Source organism: Psammomys obesus, unplaced genomic scaffold (assembly GCF_907164565.1).
Source record: "Psammomys obesus unplaced genomic scaffold, mPsaObe1.curated_primary_1811, whole genome shotgun sequence".
Lineage (NCBI taxonomy): Eukaryota > Metazoa > Chordata > Mammalia > Rodentia > Muridae > Psammomys > Psammomys obesus.
In genome coordinates, this window is record NW_026596046.1 from 37,035,421 (window position 1) to 37,060,179 (window position 24,759).

The 24,759-nt window shown below is 45.7% G+C and overlaps 2 protein-coding genes across 2 annotated transcripts; one reads left to right on the forward strand and one right to left on the reverse strand.

Moving 5' to 3' along the window:
• Positions 1-635: 635 nt before the first annotated feature.
• On the reverse strand, positions 636-14,558 carry Trim68 (tripartite motif containing 68). The gene is given in 10 exon segments (XM_055623685.1): positions 636-1,357; positions 1,546-1,646; positions 2,181-2,203; positions 2,586-2,802; positions 2,804-2,826; positions 4,246-4,341; positions 6,309-6,430; positions 6,433-6,770; positions 8,970-9,267; positions 14,270-14,558. Coding segments are annotated over 10 exon segments (2,229 nt in total).
• Positions 14,559-18,480: 3,922 nt separating this feature from the next.
• On the forward strand, positions 18,481-19,449 carry LOC129688634 (olfactory receptor 51D1). Its single transcript, XM_055623577.1, has one exon. The coding sequence runs from the start codon at positions 18,481-18,483 to the stop codon at positions 19,447-19,449; it is 969 nt and encodes a 322-aa protein (XP_055479552.1).
• Positions 19,450-24,759: the final 5,310 nt, after the last annotated feature.

The following is a 24,759-nucleotide window of genomic DNA, read 5'->3' on the forward strand; positions in this document are numbered from 1 at the left end:
ATCTACAGGGAACAAAAGCACTGGATGGATTTTGAGTCTTTACAATAAACAGGCAAGGTAGAGGAATGTTATTTTATGCCAGATTAGAGCCCGTTTTCCAAACAGGACACCCAAATTCTCTCAGACACAAGTTTCAGACCCAAGATGTAATGAATGACAGGCAGACTTGTGATCGGTGAATTGAATTTGTCAACTTGGTTTCATTTGAAAGTGAAAATCATTTTACAACCTTTAAAATCTTAACCCCAAAGCTCTGTATGAAACAACTTAAGTTTTTTTTTTTCAGTCTCTTTATACAGAAAGTAAAAATAAAAACAAGGCCCCTACATTTTCAGATCCTGCCCCTTAGAGAAAAGACAAGCCCAGGGCGCAGACCCGCCCACATTCTCAGAGAGGATGTGTGGTGAGGAGTCTCTTGGGTGAGGTTAGGATTTGTGTGGTAGCAGCAGGCCTCATGTGAGGTACCTGGCCTCGTTTTGTTTCATTGGAAGATGTTATTTAAAAGGTTTCCTGCAATTTGCATTTGTTTAATCGTTGGCACTCGCTTAGTTGTGGAACCAGGAAGGAGGGCTATGATCTCCAGAATGGTCAAAAGTCTGTTTTTCCAGTTCTGTTTCCATCTTGGATCACAATACTTATCTGGCTAGGGCTGTTTTTCTGAGAGAGGCACTGACGCTTTGGTCTGATACCAAGATACTATGAGGTAGGACCAAGAGGCCCTTGGGTTCTAGGCTGGGTCCATGGAGGCATCCTCCAACAGCCCTGGGTACCAGGCCAAACTCCAACATTAGGTTATTTGGTGGCTCTCCTAGCTTTCCCCGCCCAGGGTACAATGGTGAGGGGGTGGTGTTGTTAGTGCCAATGCTGTAGCAAGGACGGAAATAGGGCAGGAGGCGGCCTGGGAAGGGGTGACGGGGGAAGGTGGAAGTGTGGGAGCCACCATCAGTCGCATTGTAGAAGGAGACATCGTGAGCCTCATAATCTAGGAAGACTCCCACCCGGTGTGGAGGGACTGACACAGGCAGGAGGGGATATCCATCCGTGCCTGCCCGGTACTCTGTTCCGTTCCTCAGCCTTATCACCCAGAAGCCATAGTGAGGGGATAAATAGACCACCTCCTTCCGGTCTACATTCTCCATGCACACCCCCAGGCCCCATTCAGACCTGTCTCCAACCTCTACCTCCCAGTAGTGTCGGCCAGAGGAGATGCATTGGCTGCCCAGGACAACGTTGTAGCGGTAAAATCTCTCCGGATTGTCAGGCAGGTTCTGCTGGGTGACTCCATAGCGCACGCTTTTCCTGTCCTTGGACGCGACAAGGCGTGAGTAAGCTGTGTCCGGATCTAGGCGCACGTCAACTAGGGAAAAAGATCCTAGCGGCAACACTGATACCAACAAGGGGACAAGTCGGAAGTCTCTGATGAAGACAGAGTTCGCAGCAACGGGAGGGGTGGGGCTAGATGAAGCATCCAGACCGCACTGAGCCATTTATCTCTGTGGGCGGAGCCCCGCCCCCTGCCCATCACCGTCCCTAAGTGTCTAATACCTGCACACGTCTTCAGGATCTCGCTTAGTCCTACAACACGGCAATCTGCCATCAGCTCCAAGGAGATTGGTTCTGGCCGCTGCAGGCTCCAAGATTTGCTCCTGCAGGAGAGGGTGTGTTTTGGATGCAGGAGTGTTAACTTGGGCCCCTGGAGCCTGCGTCCCCAGGGAAGAGGGGCTTGGCCAGAGCCAGGCACACAGGCTGCCCTGTCTAGTGAAGCAGAGGAGGGACGTCAGGCTTGAGCTTCAAACTGTTTGTGACAGGGAGCGAAAAATACAGCTCCCTCTTGTGGAAAAAGTTGAGTATTGGGACAGAAGAAAAGTTAGGGGTGTGATGCAAAGGAGAAAGGCTGATACTCTGAGTTGAAAGACTCACGTGTCATGTTCTTGGACCACTTACACGAAACAACATACTTCAGCTTTACTTAAAATTCTTATTGGTAATACTTGGAATGAATTTGATTAAGTGCAAAAAAAAAAAAAAAGGTCAACAAATCTTCAGGCAATAGAATGTAAGACGGTGAGTCAGCCTCAGCCTTCTGTAGGTACTCAGTCTATATTCCTCTCCAGTTCCGGCTCTGGCCAGGCCTCCCTATCCCGAGGGGCTTCACAGAGGCTCTGAGGATAAGAACATACCTGTTCACGGCTTCCTGAATACCCTAGGAGGAGAAAAGAACGCAGCAGGTGAGTCCGAGACACCGGACGGACAAGCTCTGGGAGGGGCTTCCTCAAGTTAGGGCTGGGGAGCTCATGGGAGGAGAGCAGAGCAGACCCGACCAGGCTGAACACCTCAGGCTCCATCTCCACACGGCCAGGACGGAAGGGACTAGAATGCTGTCATGCTATTAGCCTAAGCCCCTGGTGCCCTCCTGCCCCTGGCTGGGCGGATGACCCGGCCTGTGGGAATATCAGCTGGAGGCGGACAGCGGCCTGGGGGTGGGGGCCAGTGTGGCCACAGGGCCCGTGAGGGACTAGCTAAGGCGGTCTCCTGAAGCCCAGCTTCAGTTCTGGCTCCGGTGTGCGGGAAAGGCCGCTCCGCACCTGCAGCATCCAGCGCACGGGTCTCTGGGACCTTTCTTCCAGCTCTGCAATCATCCTCCGCACGGCCCGGCTCTGCTGGGCGATCTTCTGGCGCCTCCCCTCCAGCGTGTTGGCCGTTTCTCCCTTCTCCTGCTCCAGCCTAGCCTGAGCCGCAGCTGCCTCCTCTTCTGCCCGCCCACACGGCAGCTCTTTTTCCTTTAAGAGCTGCCGATACTTTCCACTCGCGCGTTTCCATCTGTGTCTGTGGAGTCAAGGCGGGAGTTAGCACTGATCTTGTCAGTGTAAGAGCCACGTGGGATGGAGGACAGGGACGGGTGCAAACACACACACTTTGGAAATGCTCTGGTATGACCATGTACTGGGTGCTATGGAGGCAGAGACAAAGGATCCAATTTTCCTACCTCCCTGCCTCCCCACAGCCCCATGGAATTATGGTCCCTTTCACGGGTAGACTATTTTCTTAATGACTTGGAATTTTTCTCAGTTCTAGATCATACACATATAAAGAGACATTTTGGCAATGAGATCTAAGTCTGAACATGAAGTTCATTTGTGTTTTACATAAACATATATCTTCACATACAACCTGAAAATAACTTTGGTGTGCTTGACGCGCACATATTCTGAGGGTGACCTCTCAGTAAGTGAAACGTTCTTCTGCTTTTGCTGACATGTTGGTTATAAGGCACTTTTGGGCTTAGGAGCACTTAAATTTCACATTTCTCGATGAGTGACATTTAACCTGTCCTACTTTTATCAAGCCCAGCAAGATGTAGGATATGCTCCTTCTTTTTTCTTGAGACAGGGTTCCAGTAGCCCCACTGGACTATTAGTCACTAGGTAGACCAGGCTGGGTTTGAACCTGTAGCAATTCTCTGCCTTTGCTTCCCAGGGCTGGCCTATAGGCATGCACCACGGTCCTGGTACTGGATCCTATCTTGGTAAGATGCAGAGGAGGAGGCTGGGTGGAGGTGGTGCACGCCTTTAATCCCAGCACTGTGGTAGGCAAAAGCATGTGGATCTCTATAAGTTCAAGGCCAGCATGGTCTATAGAGTTGAGGTCCAGGACAGCCAGGGCTACAGAGAGAAACCCAGTCTCAAAAACCCAAACCCAAACCCAAACCAAACCGAAACAAAAAAGGAGGCAGACTACCTTCCGTTTTCAGAATAACAGCCAGATGGTAACTAAGAATGGTAACTAAGAATGGTAACTACGCTGTTGGATAGTTTTTCTTCTTGCTGATGTCTTTATGCTGCTTGTACCAGTTTAGATCACTTTGCTGTTACAGTGTCTCCATCAAAAGTTCTGAGAGTTTATGCCTCTTGGCTTCTAATATTTTTCAGAGGTGGTTTCCTAATATTTAGGTAACCAAAGTCTTAACAGCTGTGTCGTCACTCCGGAAACTGCTGCTTGACACCCACTCTACAAGCTGCACTCCCACGAGTTCACATGTGCGAGGCCCTGTTCCTCCTCATACATGAAGACCTGAGGTCGGAGGTCACTTCTACCTCCAAACCTCTATGCTGGAGCTGAGAAGTTATGTGGCTTTAAGTAAAGGGAATCCTAAGGCCCGTTTCTGCCTCACAGCCATGGAGAAGCCCTCACTGTCTTCTCTAGAAGAGAGGGATGACACGAACCCCTTTCTCAAGGGCAACCTGCCTTCCAGCTGGCAGCTCGTTCCTTCTCGCTGACTTCTAGCTTCCAGGCTTCTTCTTGCTCTTTTCTTAGATGTTCCAGAGCCTCCTGGAGTTTCCACTGCAAGAGACAGAAAGCTCCTGAGTGTGACCCATCATGATGCTACTGCAGACATTCTAGGCTGACTGAGAGGCTCCTGGTAGCTGATGGGAAAACCAGTGGTCCTCAGGCAACAGGCTGGAAAAACCACCAAGAGGAAAAGGAATACCACAGAAGGCACAGGCTCTGCCCGTGTGACACCCAGGGGGCTCTTTGGGTTGAGGGTCATCTTAACTCGCACAGCCTCCACGCGTCCGTGAACAGCCAGACTTTCTAGGAAAAGGCCCCTTCCCTGGACTACATTTATTCTCATTAATTTTGTTCCCTGTTATTTCCCAGAACCTTGCTGCTGAAAGTGTGGTCCACGGCCAGGAGCATCAGCATGGCAGAGGCTTGAATCTTCCCCAGTCATCAAATGAGAAGTGGAACTTAGCAAGCTGCCTGGATAGTTCTGATACACAACAGAGGTAACACCCTTTCCTGGGAAAGTAATGCAAAAGATTCCTACTGCAAAGCATTACTTTCCCAGGAAAGGGTGTCAGCTCCGACAGCTCCTCCTGATAACAGCCACGTTTGTTGAAGAATTACAAAGTGCTGGCTAGGGTTCAAACACTGCACATGCACTAACATTGCTGAGGTTGGAAAGTGAAGCGTCCGCCATAGGCTTCTGTGTTTGGAGACCTGATCCTCAGCTGGTGACGGTGTGGGGGGAGGCTGGAGCACACTTTAAGAGGTAGAGCCTGGGCGGATTAGATCACTGTGGGACAGGCCTTGAGGCTTCACAGCATGGCCTCACTTCCTACTCATTATTCCCAACTATAGAAATCCTGCCACCAGTTGCTTTTGCTCCTGTCCCTGTGGTCTTCCCACGATGATGCCATGGATCCCTTTGAACTGTGAACCAAAATGACCCTCTTCTCCCTTCCGTGGCTGCTGCAGGTCTTGTCAGGTGTTTGGTGACAGTGGCAAGAAAAAGAAATGATATAAATACAGTGCCTAGATGTTGGTGTCATCACCATTTTACAGAGAGGAAAACCGAGGCTCAGGAAGTGACCATCTAGTGGATGACAGGGCTGGGATTTAACCAAGCTCTTACCCTCCGTGTCAGAATGCTAGAGTGCCTCCCTGTTCTAAAACTCTCAAAACAAAACAAAGTGTACATGTTTTAGATCTTTGTGCTGTGGAGAAGAATGCTGATTCAGAGGATTTGCCATATATATTTACATTTTAATCTTAACTTGAAGAAAGAGAATTAAGACATATCTGGGTAAAGAGCAAGGTGGGGTCTGGAAGCTGATCACAGATGTTAAAACAAAAGCAGTACATACAACAGGGATGACTTATCCCAAAGTGTGGGGATGTCTGTCTGTCTGTCTGTCTGTCTGTCTGCGTGCTGCCATGCTTCCCGCCATGATGACAATGGACTAAACCTCTGAACTGTAAGCCCGCCCCAATTAAAGATTTTTTCTTATAAGACTTGCTGTTGTCATGACTTATTTCCACAGCAACGGAAACCCTAAGACATCTCTCTTTAACTAATTTAACCTAAAGACAGAAAAGACCTGACAACATGGATGCTGTAGGAATACATGCTTAGTACGTAAGCGTGGCTGGCAACTGGCGAATCAGTCTTAAGGGACTCATCTCTGTTCCTTTCCAGCTCCAAAATAATGTGTCTTGATCCAAAATTACTCAGCCTGAGTTGGGTTTATAAAATGAGGGGGTTAAGATGATTCAGCTAATACCAAGTAACTAGACACGGCCTGAGTCGGGGTGTAGGGCCTTGAGATGTGATACTGAGGAAGTGGGAGAGAAGAAAATCAAAGATGATTATGAGTAAAGGAAAAGTTATAGCTCAGAATATTAGATGCAAGGAACTGTAGCTAGCAGAAGCCAAAGGAACCAGCTCTCAGAGACAAGCTTCTAATACAGAGACAGCCAGATGAGAGGCAGAGGAAAGGCTGGAGGGGCCCAGTTTTACTGTCTGCCTTATATTCCCAGGCAACATCCTTTATGGGAACAGTACTGTGTGCTTCGTGCTCTGTGGACTGGTTGCAGGCCTCACAGGTTAATACAGCACCCTCTTTGCAGGACATTGTCAGCGGCTCCTGTGGAGCTCACACACGTCAGTCTTTAGTCCCATTTCCATACAGAACCCTAGCAGACGGACTTTCTCTATGACACCGGCCAGCTGCCAATTGGGATGTAGTTTCCTCGGCTGCACAGGTGCTCCACAAAGGGGGCAGGTGTAGTCTAGATTCTGGGCTTCTCCTGGGAGCTCCCAGAGTCCAGAGAGACAGCTGTGGCAGAAAGTGTGGCCACAGCTGGTGCTCACAGGCTCCCTGAGGAAGGTCAGACAGACAGGACAGTCCCGTTCTTCCACCGTGGCTTCCACTAACACCGCAGGATCCGTGGTTCCAGTAACAGTCGTCTCAGAGCATGAACGAAGGCTGCAAAGAAGAAGAGAAGAAGAGAAGAAGGTATTTGTTCAATAGTGATTCTCCTCTGTCTAGTCCCAGCACCCCACTCTAATCGCGCTCCAGAAATGAATATAGTCTCTCCTGGTCCAGGCAAGTTAATACTAAATGCGACGTTCCAACCTTCAGGAAAAGGCCACAAAGTACCATCAGCATTCCCCTGGGGTGCCCTTCCTGTACGTTTATCTCCTTTAAAGTACAGAGACAAAATGCCAGCTCAGTTCTCAAGTTGCACACTGAGGTGTCGATGGGCTGCAGTGGCAGCGCTCGGCGTCCTGCACACCATTGTTCCCCCCTCACAGCTCCACCATTCACAACCGCGCCCAGTCACGCGCCTCAGCGTGCGGTGCTGCGGGCCAACAATGTCGCTTGGAGGATAAAAACCAGGATCACGGAACGGTATGTTGATGCCTACTGATGGCTTCTGTCCAGGCCACATGTGGGTATGGAGCTTGACTGGCCAGCGGCAGGCTTCTCGGCATACTTGACCGTATTTGTTAACTCACCTCCCCAGTCTGTGCTGCCAGCTAAGCTACGCAAAGGGAAGATTCACACTGCTTTTAAATGCCGCTGTAGCTTCAGGACCTAAATAGTGCCTACCGGGCAGCTAACTGCTGAATGTGTGCCTGTCAAACGAAGGCATCAGGGTCAGGGGATAGTCTCTAAACCCCGGACGCCTATGTGCCAGGCAGGCTCTGTGCACTTAACATGTGTAATGTGAGCTTATTCCACAACCCCAAATAGAAACCATTGTTGTTCTCATTTTGCGCCTGCTTGGCGCTGGTTTCCAGTATTCTACTTTGGAAAAAATCACCTAGCTTAAACCCAGCTTCAGGGTTTAAGACAAATTCGAAAGCACAAAGGCGGAAATCGCTGAGTTTAGTCTCACAGAAGGGCATGTTGTAGGGACGAGAGCAGAGAGTCTGTAGGACTGAGACCCCCGCCAGCAACAGGCCATTCCCTGTCATTATTCTCCTTGCGTTCTGTTTTCCTACCTCTGCTGTCTCCACCAAACCATGAGATCCAGAATCCTAAGATCCAGTTGTGCAAAACTAATACTGAACTCAAGGTCTGGCTGTGGTTCCCTGCATGTAGGCTCTCCTGGAGCGATCCTGCAGTAAGCACCTTCTTTCACCATCTCCCCGCCCCCGCCCCACCCCTCCCCTTTTCTGAAATGTTGGGGATTTAACGATTCTCAACATGCTAGGCAGACGCCCTTTTAGTGATTCAAATCCCCAGCTGCAGCTGGTGCCAGACACGGGCCGCACGCCTGTTCGTTCTACCCTACTTGGGGTCACGCTGTTCTGTGACCCCATTGTGGACATGACTGACTACCAGCCTGTTCCTTTCTTAATTCTAACACTAGAAATTTGCTAAGCATATTTTTCCTCACAATACCCCTACTGCCGTGGTAAATTCGATACCCACGGAGATATTCTCAGTTGGGCGCGCCGCATGCTGGATGCCAAGAACAGTGTGTCAGTATTTGTTCAACGCATGAGAATTAAATGGAAATGTTGAGGTCCAGCTGATAGTGTTAATAGCTTCATCTAAAGCAGCGTGTGTGTCTGTGTGTGTGTGCGCGTCTGTGCACATGCGCGCGCTCTTAGCACTACAAAGAGCAACAGAAGAACCAAAAACAGCAGTTGAAAAACTGGAAGATTCTGACAGTACTAAAGTGAGGCAAAGAAACTGCGACATAGAAGTGATAAGTCACGAAATGTGTCGGCAGCCTGTTAGTTCTAGACCTGTCCTCACAAAGATGTAGACATGGTAAAACTGTAGAAGATCTGGATATAAGCAGATAGCCCTCCAACAGAACATCCGCTTTAATGCTCTTTTAGCACACAGAATTACCTGGTCAAGCCTTAAGATCATTAACTGTTCGGTCAAGTCCAACCTGCAGCTGAAGACAGCTATGTCTAACGGGCCAAACACAAACCTGTAACCTTAACTTTCTTTATGTGACTTTTCTGGATCGCCCGGTTCTCCAGCAGAAACTCTGTAGATGTCGAGTCGTCATAAAACGTCAAAAGGTTGCACCCACCCCGTGCTTCCGTAGTGCCCAGGGCCAACAGGGGAGGAGCAAAGACTGGAAGCTGTGGCCGAATGGCAGAGGGTCAGGACGCGGGGATCTGAGGGTCTGGGAGCCCTGGCAGACGTCTTCCTGACCTTTGGGCGCTGGAGAGGTCTGCAGGGCGGTGGGATGGGCTGAGTAAGGACCACAGGACCTGCGTCTTCCAAAACAGGCCTGCCGTCGCCCCCTGCACTCTGCCCGAAATCCGCAGTGGAGATGCGGGGCTCCAGCGGCCCAGGGCGCAGGAAGGGCGCCCAGGGCTCTCACCCTCCGGCAACCGCAGATGGCACCGCACCGCGAGCGAGCGGAGCTCCAGGACCCGCCCACAGCACCCGCCCACAGGACGGGAACCCATGAACCGCAGGCACCGCCCTGTTCCGTTCAGCTTCTGCACTAAGAGCAGCCGGAGTGGCCCTTCCTTCACTTGCCACTTTTCCTCCTTGAGTTCAGCAGCCCGGCTTTGGCTCTGTGACCAAGGCTGAGAGGATGGTGGCACAGTTACTCACTGGAATCCGCAGTTCCCTGGAAGACAAGCAGCCGGTCGGCCATGTCTCCAGGTTTCAGACACTTAAACAAAACCATTACTAAACGCTTCCGATTTTCCTGGCTAACTCTTGACAGCTCCATTCTTTCTCAGGTAGCTCCTTATTGCAATAAGCCAGTTTAGAAACATACTGAATTATGAACCAGAAGAGTCCTGGACATACGCTGCCATTAAAAAAAAATTCTTTTTGGTCCCTGTGGAGCTCCTGTCCTCTCCAGATCTTACTAACTCCCCCTTCTTTTATATGATTCCCTGGACTCTGCCCAAGGTTTGGTTATGAGTCTCAGCATCTGCTTTGATACACGGCTAGGTAGAATCTTTCAGAGGTCCTGTATGGTAGGCTCTGTCCTGCTACTTGTTTTCTTCTACTTCCAATGTCCATCCCATTTGTCTTTGTAAGTGAGGATCGATCATCTTCTCCCGGGTCCTATTTCTTGTTTATCTTCTTTAGATGTACAGATTTTAGTATGTTTATCTTATCTTATAGGTCTACTATCCACTTATAATTGAGTATATACCCTGTGTCTTTCTGCTTCTGGGACACCTCACCTAGGATGATCTTTTCTAGATTCCACCATTTGCCTGCAAGGACCAAATATACCTGGGCACAGGGGTCTTTTCTGAGACTGATTCTCCAACCAAGGACCATGCATGGATATAATCTAGAACCCCTGCTCGGATGGAGCCCATGGTAGCTCAGTATCCAAGTATGTTCCCTAGTAAGGGGGACAGGGACTGTCTCTGACATGAACTCAATGGCTGGCCCTTTAACCTCCTCCCCACCCCCCGAGGGAGGAACAGCCTTGCCAGGCCACAGAGGAGGACATTGCAGCCAGCCCTGAAGAGACTTGATAACCTAAGGTCAGATGGAAGGGGAGGAGGACCTCCCCTATCAGTGGACTTAGAGAGGGGCAGGGAGGAGATGAGAGAGGAGATGAGGGAGGGAGGGTGGGATTGGGAGGGAACAAGAGAGGGGGCTACAGCTGGGATACAAAGTAAATAAACTATAATTAATGTAAAAATAAAAATTTAATGAAAAATATTCTTTTTAAAGAAAGCACATACTTTTTCCCTCATCCAACCACACAGACACACAAGACACAAACAACAGGCAGTGAATCAGTGACCTCTGTTCTTTGTACTCCCAGGGCTTTTACTGAGTAAGCAAGAGACAGTGCTCACTGACAGCATGGGAAGGAACCAGAAAAATCCCCAACTTCTAGTGATATATTTATTGTTAGAATCCATACTCTTTGAATTCTATGCTAATGTCAAAGCTCAGACCATGATTGAAATTCTTCAGCGTGAGGTCTAAAAAATTCCTGAAAATAAATGGGACCATCTGCAAAGTAGAAGGAGAAGTGGGGACTGAGATCTGAGCTGAGCCTCAGCTTCATGGCAAAGAGAAATGACTGTCCTTATGTCACAGAGGACAGATTACTCAAGTTAGACATTTTAAAAACATGAAGTCAGCATGAGTACAAAGGGACCTGGATTATGAGACATATATTCTCTGCTTTAAAGTCAGCCAAGTTCTAGTGAATTTAAAATAGTTAAGGGAGACATCTTTTTCATGCCTAATTTGACTCTCTGATAACAGGATACCATAGGATTCTTAGGGAGAGGCTTGTGTTTATGAGGGGTGCTTTTGAAGACATCAAGTCAACTCATTGGCTGATGAACTTGTACAAAATAAAAATGAGCAAAGGATTTCCCACACTATTTACATTTATAGGGTCTCTCTCCAGTTTGGGTATGTGTGTGGATCTGAAAAGAACCAGAACATACAAAGATTTTTCTATAAAACTTTCACTTACTTATATAATATTTTATGTGGGGTTCTCTAGAAGAACACAATGAAAGAAATGTACACACACACACACACACACACACACACGAGAGAGAGAGAGAGAGAGAGAGAGAGAAGCATGCAAGAGAATGAGAAAGAGGGAGATTGAGATTGGCTTGTATGATAGGTGCTGGGAATTAAGAAAAATTAATGCCCTTTAGAGCAGTGGTTCTGAACCTGTGGGTTGTGGTAAGCCTTTATCTCTGAAAATATTTATATTAAGATTCACGAGTAGCAGAATTACAGTTGTGAAGTAGCAACGAAAATAAATTTGTTTGGAGGTCACCACAACTTGAGGAACTGTCTCAAAGGATCACAGCATTAGGAAGATTGGGAAATGCTCTAGAGGAAATGAACTCTGGCTACTCAGTCCATGAATGGATGTCTCAGCACTGAAGACACAGAACACAGGACTCCTCCCGCTGCCCCTCCCCCCGAGAGTCTCTGGTCCTTTATATTGAGACCATGTTGGAAGGCTGAAGATCCCGGAGTCGAATGTTGGTGGAGCATGGCATTGGTAATGACAGGTGCACTCAGGAAGGAGTGAAGGTAGGCAGGTGCACACTGGATTTTCCTCGAAGCTCTTTATATATGGGCAACCCATTAGGACGTGCCACACAATTTGAGGATTGGTATTCAGCTAATCTTTTCTGAAAACATCTTCACAAACACATCAGAAATACATGTTTTAGGTCATTCTAAATCCCATTATGTTGGTGCTCAAGACCGACCATCACATGTTTTCCCCTCTGATAACTAACCACTTCTTCTGTTATATTTACTTTCCAAATAAAGATAATAAAAAGGGTTGGAATGCAGCACAGTCGGTGGGGTGCTTAACCCAGCATATGTGAAGCCCTGGGTTTGAGTTCCAGTCACACATAAGTTCGGCATAGTGGTACACAGATGTAATTCTTGAAGTTGGGATGCTCAGTAAGAAGATCAGAAATTTGAGGTCATCCTGAGCTACGTAGCCATTGATTCTGTTTTAAATAAACTAGATATCTACAAGAACCTGTCTCAAAACAAGACAGTGGTGTCATAATTTAACCTAGCATAACATAACTACCCCCATACAGCTCCACACACACTAGTTTCCCAAGACCACCTAGTGAAGTCTCTTGTGGAATATTTACAATTTGAATATGCTAATACAGATCTGAAACTTGAGTCCTGATGTCAACTCAATGCTGTGTTACGTGATAAACAAATAGGAGAGAAATAAGGGAATGCCACACACACATACATATGTCATATGTGTACATGTGCAAACATGTTCTTCACAAAATGGGGCAAGGCTACTTGTTTTGAAGCAAACCAAACCAAACCCAATCATTTGATTTTACCAATGAAGACTCAGAGCCAGATACTGCAGTGAAAACCTGCTATCTCAGAGATGGAAAGAAAGCACTCAGCTGACTTTCATACTCAGCTGATGTCCCAGAAGGAAAAAGCCCAAAGCCCCTTCTTCTCCACACTGTCTTAAGTAGCCTTCTCGCAATGCCCCTTCTTTTTGTTTACTCCCTGTCAGCTGGCTTCTTGCTCCCTCTCTTGACCTAGGGTTAACTTTATTTAGTCCTGTGCTCAGAAAGATCTTGGATTAAAGGGGTGTGCTAGAGCTGAGCCATTCCATCATCACCTGCTTATAAGAAACAGAAAGTTCTTGGATTAAAGGTGTGTGTTGGGGATGAGCCTCACCAAACAGGTTTTTACACTTCACAGTCTCAGGGTTCACAATGGGATCAAGTTTCCTGCAACATTTCCCCTTTTTTGTCTAAATAAAAGACTTTCTCTAACATTAATAAAATATATACTATCACGTAAAAATCACATTCACCATGTCTAATCCATGTGTATTTAGCAACCTTGAAGAAAGTACTCTGCTGTCTATCTTATCTTGTGTTCAAAGCTGTGCTTAACTTCTGTCATGAGTTGCATTACCAATTAAAAAAACCCAAACAAAACATCTTTTTATACCTAAAAGATCTTCATAAATCCTAAACAGCTAAGCTTAATTGTAAGCCTATAACTATCTAATCTTCAGCTTTACCAGAGAAGGATAAATATGATCTGAATATGCAGGAAGTGCAGAGGAAGCAGCTTCCAAAACCATAGAAATGACAGGGATAGTTGGCTGCACAGATGTCACTCAAGATTCCTCTGCAGTGTTGGAGCAGCCATCACTTTGGCCTGCTGGCCCAGAATATCTGGCAGATTTTTCTGTGAAGAGGAATTACGAAGGATTTGCCTGCCTTGTCCTGGCAAAGCTCAGCAGTCTACTTGCCTGCCTCCAGTGTGTCCAGTGTTCTGTCTGCAGTTTTAGCAAGAGCATTTTCTTGGCCAGTAGCTAGCTAGCCACATACGAGGCAAACACCATATGAAGGTTTTTTGATGCTCTTTGAAGTTGAATGGGGTGTTGCCAGGAGCTGACATGTTCCACTCTCAAAAAAAAAAAAAAAAAAAAAAAAAAAAAAAAAAATTCTTAAATTAACAAAACATCTTCAAATGCCATATTCAGTAGATCTCTTAGGTTTTTGAAGATCATATATCTATCTGAATTGTTTCTAGCTATGTGTTGTCTGATTAACTTAGAAAACACCAGTGATCTCCCCCTGAGGGGGGAGCAGCCTTACCAGGCCACAGAAGATGACAATGCAGCCACTCCTGATGAGATCTGATAGACTAGGATCAGAAGGAAGGAGAGGAGGACCTCCTCTATCAGTGGCCTTGGGGAGGGGCATTCGTGAAGAAGGGGGGAAGGTGGGATTAGGAGGGGAGGAGGGAAGGGTTTATGGGGGATACAAAGTGAATAAAGCGTAATTAATAAAAGTAAAAAAAGAAAAAAAGAAAAAAAAACACCAGTGATTAAGTAAACTAATAAACCTCTTTCATATAAAATCTGTTTGCGCCTAATTGTCACTATTTAATTTGTCCCCAACAATTTTGGGAAAAGGGAAATAAGAAATTGCAGCTCGGAGAACAAGCATCTCCATCCTCTTTACCCCAAGCCAACACGGCAGCCATGTGTTGCATGCACAGCGGGACCGTGGTCAAGTGCCAGGGGCCACTGCCTTGCCGGCAGCACGGTGGTCCACCCAAACTGTCGGCGCATGGCATGGCGCCCTGCACCAGTGCGCTTTGAAAAGCCTCTTTTGTGCGCTTGAGCAGGCACAGGGCAGCTGCAGCACCTCCCAGGGGCTCTGTTGAAGTGGACTTGTGCTGCCCGAACAATAGGAGGTCTGGTGAAAGCAAGCTCTGGAGAGGCTGGAGCACAGTGCGGGTCCCACGCATGCGTGGTCGAGCAAAAGCCGTGTGGGCAGTTAGCAATTGGTGGAACAGAAGACAAATTTGGTGCAGGAAGCACGGCAGGTATAAGGGGTCTCCACATGACTAGACCAGACACCACCAGGAGAGCCCTTCCTGGCCAACACACCCTGTTAGGATATCTTTAAAAAATGCCATACACTCAACAGATATGATAAGAAGAGATTTCTTTTGGGGAAGGAAAAGGGGGAGAGGAGTTAGGGCCTGAAAGGGCCATGAGGGGACAGAAAGAGATAGAGATACAGACGGGGGTGGGGTATACACAGGGGAGAGAAACCTATGCAGAGAGAGAGGGTGGGAATGGTTCTATCTCGAGCACCTGGCCCAGGTGATGACAGAGGACAAAAGTGGTGCCATAGGACATTGTCAGGACATTGTCAAGGCCCCTGAGGGCAGACCAGATGAAGTGCATGCGAAACAACGTGACAGTCCTGATGGAAACAGGCTGTGAGGTTGGGCCATCTGGGATACTTGTCTTACCTTCTTTGGTATCTGAGTCCTTTTCTTCATATGTTTCACTTGTCCAGTGATCTCCAGATTTCTTTCTTGGATGCTAAGGGGGAGTTTGGGTGGCTGTGAGTACGACTGAATAACTTTCCGGGATCAGCTTTAGCAAGATCGCTAAAATTTATTTCCGTGAACAAAAGCTGTACATAGTTTTTTTGGGGTGGGCGAGGGGTTCTCAGGGTAGGTGCATACTATTGGCTGGAGTTTGAGGTGCCAGGAATGTTTTACGTTCCAGGAATTCCAAATACCTGTTGAGCAGGAGAAAAGAAACAACCTACATTTTAGCCATGGGTTACAGTGACTTCCCTGCTTAAGAGAAAGAAGCCCCCTGCCGAGGAAGGGGGTCCTCCATTCTAGCCAAGGGGAGAGCTGTCCGGACTTGGTGGATTTGGCCTCAGACAGCAGGGTTTCCCGGAAGCCTGAGGGAACTCACGGACATGAACAATCAAGGACAGCATTGCTGTTAACATCTGTTTATGCCCAATCCCGGCTCGCCCTGAAATACACATCACACAAACACATCTGGGAGGACCAATTCTTCAAGTCATCCAGTCCACCCCTGTTAACATGTAAGCATTTTGAGACCATGCGCACCAACTTCCCAGTTTTTTCTCCGCCTACTTTGAATTTTTCTCTGCTGCTGAATTCAAGATCCTACCAGCCCCATCACAGCAGCTCTCAAAATAACCCAGGCCCTTGTACTTTCACACTTTTCCTTTTCAATTTATTATCTTCCTCTGAAAGTTGAAACATTATGTCAATGGGGTTTCCTCTTCCTTGTTTGTCCCTTCCAGTTGTTTAGACTAACATAAAGGAGCCCAAACACTCATGGGAGAATTGTTAGTGTTTCCTATTTTTTACTACATGCTGAGGTAGCCTAAGTTGGCTTCATTCAAACCTCCACTCTACACTGTGCGAGCTACGCCTGACCACATTAGGAGGAAAGAGCACTGGAAGGCCGGAAGTTTAATGCGTTGGGAAAAGGTCAGAGGCAGCCTAGAATGAACTTTTTGGTCCTTGAGTCATCATCGCTCAGCTTCTAGGTTGCAGCTCCTCCACACGACCACATGAGGGCAGCATCGAAGAGTGAGAAAGCTCCTTGCGCACCAGTACACAAAGCCTTCCTTGTTGTGTATTTTCTGATGTTGGCCTCTCCTCCAGTCCAGAGTTTACTCTTTTCCATCCCGGTCATTCATTTTCTCTCTTCCATGGCACTAACTGCCCCACACCACTGTCTTGTAAAGGTCTCAGAAGAACTGGGTAGGAGTCAGGGCTCAGTTTTCCTTGGGAGTTTGAGTGGACCTTGGGTCCCAGACCACTCATCTCTGCTGGCATTCCCAAAGGCCACCAGACAATCTATACTTAGGTGGCAGAGCTGATGATGGACATGCCCTGGCTCAGGCCCGAGGGAGACAGCAAAGGGAGGTTTGTTTTGGCAATGTAAAATCCACAGAGACTGTGCAGGCACGGAGGGCGCATTTGGCCAGCCTGGCGGCTTGGAGGGGTCTGTCGTTAAGCAGCCCTTCCGAATTACAGCCGCCTGTGCCGGAGACAGTGTTCAGTGAGTGGCTCAGAGAGGACTTTCCTCCAGTCTCTGTGAGGCCGGGTCCAACTATTATCTCCCTCTCCAGTTCCGGCCTCCTGCCCTTAAGAAGCAAGGCAAGGGAAAATAATTTACGTGGAAAAATGTAAAATGCAGAGTGCATGTGTGTGCATGTGCTGGTGTGTGTGTTTGTGCATGCCTGAACTGCACGTGTGTGTGTGTGTGTGTGTGTGTGTGTGTGTGTGCATACCTCAGCACATGTATCGGTGGTACAGGTAGTACCTGGTTTTTAGAAGAGAACAAAGAAGACGGAAGCTGGGCTGGAAACTAAACTTTGAGCCTCTTCATGAAAAGCTCTGTTAACAGACAATGGGGGTCTGACTTTGGGGTGAGGGGCAGGGATGGACACCTACAGCTCTCATTAGAGTCATGCTTTTCAGAGGCAGGGATGTGGAGGGTGGATTGGAGTAGGGGTCTCATTTGGGGCAAGAAGAGGCCCATGGCTATCAAGGTAGATGTATCATACAACTGGTAGGTTCTGTGTTTGGGCCTCAGCACAGAGGTGTGTGTACAGAGGACAGAGTTGAGCCTGGAATGATACCCACTTACCAGGGAGAAGAGGCAGAAGGGCTATTTCCGTGGCCACCCAGTTGTGGCAGCAGCTGCGTTCACAGATTCTCTTTCTGTGTCTGTACTGCATGTGGCCCCAGTGACACAGCCCAGCTAAGCACAGTCTGAGGTCGCAGACCTCTCCTACAGACCTGAGCCATGCTGGTGGGTGATTCTGTTCTGTTGGCCACCTGGAATGACAGTTTTTCTTTATCCCCAATCTCCTCACTCCCTAGAACACCAGAACAGGCTTCCACAGTTCTCTCGGGGGGAAGAGAGTGATTACTTAGGGATAAAGGATTCATCTTTTAATTTTTACATCCTTAAAAATGTTTTTAAAGGAATAACCCTTTAAAAATAGCCTTTTGTATGTCTCACCTGAAAATTCTGGTTTGGAAGAGCAGGTTCTGGACGATGGTGTCTGCAACTAGCTCAGATAATTAAAATTACTTTAAAAAACTACTCTACCTATTTAAGAGTTTCACACACAGGTACAATGTATTTTGATCACATTTCATCCCTCCTCTTTTCCTTCAATTTCTTCAAGACCTCTCCTTCCAAACTTCATATCAGATAATTTTATTAGCGGAGTTTGGGAAATGCTACCACAGACTTAGAAAAAAAAATCTGTCTTAAAAACAAGTTCTAGGACAAGTTCCCATTCCCTGCCATAAATCAGATGATGCTAGGCCAGAGGTAATCAAATACCAAGCCTCTAGTTCTGGCTGTAAACCTGACCCAAGCCCAGATTGCAGCAGAAGTAATGCTGTCAGAATGGAAGGGCTGTGAAGACCTCACAGGATGTAGCCAAGACTTGTGGCCAGGTCAGCAAGATCAGCTCTTAGAAGAAGGATTGTTCTGAATGTTTGGGGGGTGGGCATTCACTCATCAAGATTAACAGAATGGTATAAAAATTTTCTTATGTAGCGCTGGGACCCTGAGGGTTAGGAGGAAGTTTGGCATGTTCAGAGATGTAAATAAGAACGCCTTCTAATATGGTTAATTTTGCTTGTGATGTTTTTGTTTATTTGCAACTTTTATAGCAAATTTTATAAAATTAAAAACAGTAAAAATAAGAACAGAAAGAAGTGGGGGCTCAAAATACTTGGGCATCTTATAAACTTAATCATTTTTAGCTATCACTTCTCCAATGTCTTTTTCTCATCCCTTCTTTCTCTTCCCTGAGCTGTTTTTCCTTTTCTTTTTCCCAGTCTCTGGTCTGGAACGCAGATGCCCCAGCCCTTGGTGTCTCTCATTGCCACTCCCAATGGAAGTGTGGCCCATCCAGCCCATTTCCTACTGGTAGGCATCCCTGGCCTGGGACCCAATGCCCACTTTTGGCTGGCTTTCCCCTTGTTTTTCATGTATGCAGTGGCCACGCTGGGCAACCTGGCCATCATCCTCATCATCCGTGTGGAGAGGCGCTTGCATGAACCCATGTACCTCTTCCTGGCCATGCTCTCTACTATTGACCTGGTCCTCTCCTCTGTTACCATGCCCAAAATGGCCAGCTTGTTCCTCACTGGCATTCAGGAGATCGGGTTCAACATCTGCTTGACCCAGATGTTCCTTATTCATGCTTTATCAGCCATGGAGTCTGCCGTCCTTCTGGCCATGGCTTTTGACCGCTTTGTGGCCATCTGCTACCCATTACGCCATGCTTCTGTGCTCACACGGCTTACGGTGGCCAAGATCGGCCTTGCCTCCCTGGCCAGGGGCTTTGTGCTCTTCTTCCCACTGCCCTTCCTTCTGACGCGCTTGTCTTACTGCCGAACATACACCGTCACACACTCCTTCTGTCTTCATCAAGACATTATGAAGCTTTCCTGCACTGACACCAAAGTCAACGTGGTTTATGGGCTCTTCATCATCCTCTCCGTCATGGGTGTGGACTCCCTTTTCATCGGCTTCTCCTATATCCTCATCCTGAGGGCTGTGTTGGAGCTGTCAACTCGAGGGGCAGCACTCAAGGCTTTCAACACCTGCATCTCCCACCTCTGTGCTGTCCTGGTCTTCTATGTACCCCTCATTGGGCTATCAGTGGTGCACAGGCTGGGTGGTCCCACATCCCTGGTCCATGTGGTCATGGCTAATGTCTATCTCCTGCTACCACCTGTGGTCAACCCCATTGTCTATGGAGCGAAGACCAAGGAGATCCGTTCAAGGATTATCCAAATGTTCTCACAAGACGGCAGATGAGAAGGCTACCCAGCCTGATGTCCTCAATAATACCAAAGTTGACAGGATGAGGATCTGCAGAATGACCTATGACCACACCATGCAGCCTGCTGGGCTGTCTGCTTCTGGTTATGTAAACAGATAAACTCTGCAGTTTTTGTTTCTGGGAATGTGTCAGTACAGAACTATGACCAGTCTGGGCAGACCACCACGGAGAACAATTGTCCTTTGGTGTCTGGTTCAATAGCCGTGCCATCTTCCTTCCTCCTAACTAGAAAATATAGTCTTGAGAAGAGAAGGCTACAAATGCCACATCTCATGGTTCTTTATTGTTGATGTATAATTTTGATGGTGCTTTCTCCCATGTGTACATGTCAGTGAATCTGTGTTGATTATATAACCTATTATTCATATTTCAAAGTAGTTACATAATTGTAACTCGGGGTTAATGAAGGTATTTGGAGGTGATTTAATTGGAGTGGAGGCGGCTGCTATGAAATGTTGAAGTTTCTTTATACATTTGCATTATTATGTGGAATCTGTCAATGTCCATCTGTGTGGCTTCAAGAAACTGTAAAGATGTTTTCAGTTTTGGTTGTGGGAATATGTGGGCATGTTTATGTGGGAAACTTGGAGGGACTGGACGAAGGAGAGAGGAACATGAGCATGTGCTCGCTGTGTCCTGGCGGATGTGTTAGTTAAGTCCTGGTGTGTGTACAGGTTATGAATGATGTCATCATCGTACCTTCACTTTGTTCATGAGATACTTGTCAGTCGATACGTTAGTGCACATCTGTGTGAGCCTGCTGGTTTGTGGATCTTTATTGTGGGAAGGGTAATTCTGGAGGCCTGGTGCCTGTCTTCTTTTGCTGCTATCTGGAGCAGCCCTCTGTAGGCCTGCAGTCCTGGCATGTCTGGCCCGTCAGCACTGTGTGCCTTGTCTTTTAGCATACATCTATACTATGTCTATGGCAATAGTGCATCGTATTTTTTAATATGAATGTGATTATTGCTCTCTCTCTCTGTATATGAATCTGTGCTTTGCTGTGATAATTCATTTTTGGGGCATATTCCTAGCACATATGTCTCAGACAATCCCCCTCAACTCCTCCCCTCCCCCCGAGACAGGGATTCTCTGTGTAGTCTTGGCTGTCTTGGACTTACTTTGTAGACCAGGCTGGCCTTGAACTCACTGAGATCCACCTGTCTATGCCTCCCTGAGTGCTGGGTACATTTCTCTTTTTTATTGAGTATGGATTATGTGGCTACAGATTCAGATGGACTTGGTATTTCTGGATTGGCAAGTGGTTTCAGTGTGGAGCTATGGGTGGAGTAGAAGATTGAAGAAGTCAAGTTGACAGAAGTGGGAATAGTTTCCAATACATCTCTAAGAGAGCTTGCTCAGGCTTTGGCTATGACTCTGGAACATAAATAATCATGCTGATTTTTCTTTCTCTCTCAAAGACCAGTCTTATCTTTTCCATCTTACTCACAGCCTTTCCCCATCTTCCTGCCTCTTTATTTGGCCATTGGCTTCCTGAAGTCCCTGTCTCTGTCTTTATTTTTCATTGTCAGGTCATAGTTTCCTTCCCTCTCCCCCCCTTTTTTTGATGATTTGCCAGGAATGCTTAAAAATTCTTTACTGGAGATCTGTTAACCCCATTGGGTAAGCAAGGAACAGAAGAAGATGAACATGTGAGTCTTTGAAATCTCTGATGTCTCTTAGGGTATGTTATATCTTACTGAAGGCACACTGAGTTCGTCTACAGATCTTGGCATTAGGTAAAAAAAAATCATATTGAAGAAGTATATATAGAAACTAATGTAGATTATGGCAGAGGAAAGAATATTGAAACAAAACATAAAATTTGGAAATATCATAAAGTGATACATTTTGCGATCTCTCTTGACCTCATTTACTCCTGTGTATGATGACAAACTAAGATGTCAGCAATGGAACAGATGTTTTTGACATTCTTTTAAAAATGTTAACTTATCAGCATGCAGTAGATAATATGTATTCTATCTTATGATATACGTTTGAGCAGCACCATTCATTTTATAGTCAACGTGAACAGTTTTCTGGATGTTTCGAATAATAACGGAAACGTGGTCCTGGGTAGTTCTCTGACAGGTTGTTATACTGACTTACAAACAAGCAAGCAAGCAAGCAGACAAACCAATCTCCTTATCTCTTGATAGATTTTCTTTTTACAGATCTTTAGAAAAGTTGAAATTTATCTCCCTGTGTTGATCTTACTTAGAAATGAAATTCAAACGAATGGAAAACCCTGCCAAGAACCTCCTTCAGAAGTGACCTCTGTCCAGTCCTAGTGAGACTTGATAGGCTGGGGTCAGTGGTAGGGAAGAGGGGCTCCTCCTCTTTGAATACTAGGAAAAGGGGTTGGAGGAAAGAGGGAGGGAGAGTGGGACAGGGAGGAGATGAAGGAGGGGGTTACGATCAGGATGCAAAGTGAATAAATTATAAGAACAAAAGAAGTGGCCTCTCTGTCATCATCAGAAAATGAAACATTGTGTGGTTGGAATCATATGGGATTCAGATTAAGACTGATGGCTTTATTTAAAGACCAGTTATTTAACCTATTGAAACTTGGCACTTTTGGAAACTACTAACACTATGAAATAGAAAAGCAACACAGGCCTTGTTGGATGATCCTGGGGATAAAATGAGATAAAAAAATAAAAATAAATGATAAATAAATGTTGAGATGATAATAGTTTTAAATAATAGAAATAACAATGATGTGTGTCACTCTCTTCCTACAAGATAGGTTTCTAAGCACATCTGCTCCCAGTTTTCATAACTAAGTTCCATGCCAGGTCTGAAAGCTGCTCCTTTGTCTAGACTGAAATGTCACTGCTTGGTTTTCTTCTCAGGAGAGCTTGGGGATCTCTGAATTCTCTAGTTTGCCTTGCTTGCATGACTGGTGGTAACGGGTCATTGCAGCTCTGCTGGGAGATTTGGATAGACAGAACTTCCACTAGGCTCCCATAGTCTCTGCTTCCGCCATTATGAAATGCCAACCCTTACAATACACGGGGATGCTTATTCCTCTAGGATCTCAAGGAGTTATACAGCTCCATCTGCTTATTCTCCCCCATAAAACTTAAATCCCTGTGACACATTCCTGCCCCTTGTGATGGCAGAACTCAAACCTTGTCTATCTTCATACGTCTAGAACTGGCAATAAAGAGCTCTGTGGTTATTTCGATCATCTACTTAGGGAGATGAAGAGGGAGAGTGTATTTTGTTTTACATTAAATAAAAATTTACTCTGTTCCCTTATCCAACACCACATCTTACTTTTTCCTCCTTTTCTGTATTCCTTGATTGTTCTTGCATCATCCTATGGAGTCCCCAAAATGTTTTCTTCAGCTATCAATGGTCAGCTATGAGCTACAATGTATCACCATTATATTTGAGGAATTTCCTTTTCCCATTTCCAGGCCAGAAAACCAAGTCTCTGACAAGTTTATGGCTGTCCTAAGGTCACACAGCTGAGACACAGCCTAATCCTATACTTCTCTTTTCAACACTACACTCTGGGACTTCAGATCGGACTGTTATATTAATACACATTAAAGGGTCTAGACGAGGAGTAAATGGCAGGAAGCTGCATCCCAGCAGAATCACTGGATAGACATCCCATGTAAATGATCTTGTGTTTGGAAGACAAGCGGCATGTTCTTTGAGAACCCCTTTATCTACTGCGCCATCTCAGTAGCGAGGTTGGCTTCAAGCTTTTCATTCAGATCTTTGGTTAGAGGTGCGTCCTCTCCCACGGTGTGACTTAGCTTGTGCTTGCTTTGAGAAGTTTTTGTTTTGGTGAAGTTTGATTTATTGAGTTCCATAGTTTGGTGGTTGCACCTAAAAACTCACTTTCAAACCAGGAGACATGCAGAACACTTTCTTTCAGAAGCTTTAGAGTTTTAGGTTTTGCATTCAGTTCTGTGACCCATTTTGAGATGTTTGACTGGGAGGTGTGGAGTACGGATCAAAGTTAACTTTTTCCCGTAATGAAATCTGCGCACCTCTGTAACACTGGTTATCTATGTATAACTACATATAAGAGCCCACTACTCTAGTAGCCTTGTGTAAGGGATTGGTTTTTGCACACATGTGCCTAACTCTAGATGAGCAGGCCTCATGACCCATTTGTCTGTCTTTACACCAGATCACATTGTCTTTATTAGCATAGAACTGTAAGACGTACATAAAATTTAAGTGTCTTGAATACAATTTTGCTTCATATTTTCAAAGTTGATCTGTTTATATTTCCATGTAATTTTTTTTCAACAATTTAAAATTTATACCAACAGAATTACAAAAATACAGCAAATTTCTTTTGAAATTTTGTTTTGGGTTATATTGAATCTATATTGATCCAATTTAAGAGAATTAGTATGACTGAGTCTTCCAACATATGAACAGGATGCCTCTCTCTTTTTTAAAGTCTTATTTTTTCAAAAAAGTTATAGACTCCATTCAGTACTTGAAATATTTTACCAGAGTTATCTCTAACACTTTGTAGTTTCAATGTTAACACGAATGGTATTATTTATTCAATTAAAATGAAAACATTGTTAGTACAGAGAGCTATGATTTCTCTTTTTCTATCAGTGGACGTGGAGAAGGGCATGGGAGGAGATGAGGGAAGAAGGGTGGGATTGGGAGGGAATGGGGGAGGAGGCTACAGCTGGGATACAAAGTGAATAAACTATAACTAACAAAAAATAAAATCAAAAATAAATGATTTCTTTATATTAATCTTGAATCTTAAAAGTTACTATACTTAAGTTTTATTTCTAGAAGTTCTTGACAAATTTTACCAAAATTTGTTCATGGACAATCATGTTGTTTGTGGATGAAGATAGTTTTTCTTGTTTCTTTCCAATATGGAATCATTTGTGTAAGTCCAAAAGAGTAGTATGAACTTCCTGTACTAACTTAAGGTGAAAACAGTTTTTCATTATTAAACATGTTTTAATCAATTCTTGAATGGATTATTGAAATATTTGATCACAATTCTGAATTTCTTCCTTCCTGTAATTTTATCACTTTTTCATGCTTATGGGAGTTTGTTTTGCTATAAAATTTTTGTTAACCAATATGAGTAAAGGCACCTTAGGTTTCTTGTGATTAGTGTGGTCATGATACATCTTTCTGTTTACTTAGCATTTCCTTTTGTCAATTTCATATGTAAGTAAAATATATCGTGATAACATTCATCCTCATTAGTCTCTCTTATCCTTCTCCCACTCCTACAGGCTCCCCCTTTCTTCCTGAATAGGTCTCCTCATACTCTCATG

What these genes read in the sequence shown, in the direction of transcription:
- LOC129688634 (XM_055623577.1), top strand. Translation starts at nt 18,481, where the DNA reads ATGCCCCAGCCCTTGGTGTCTCTCATTGCCACTCCCAATGGAAGTGTG.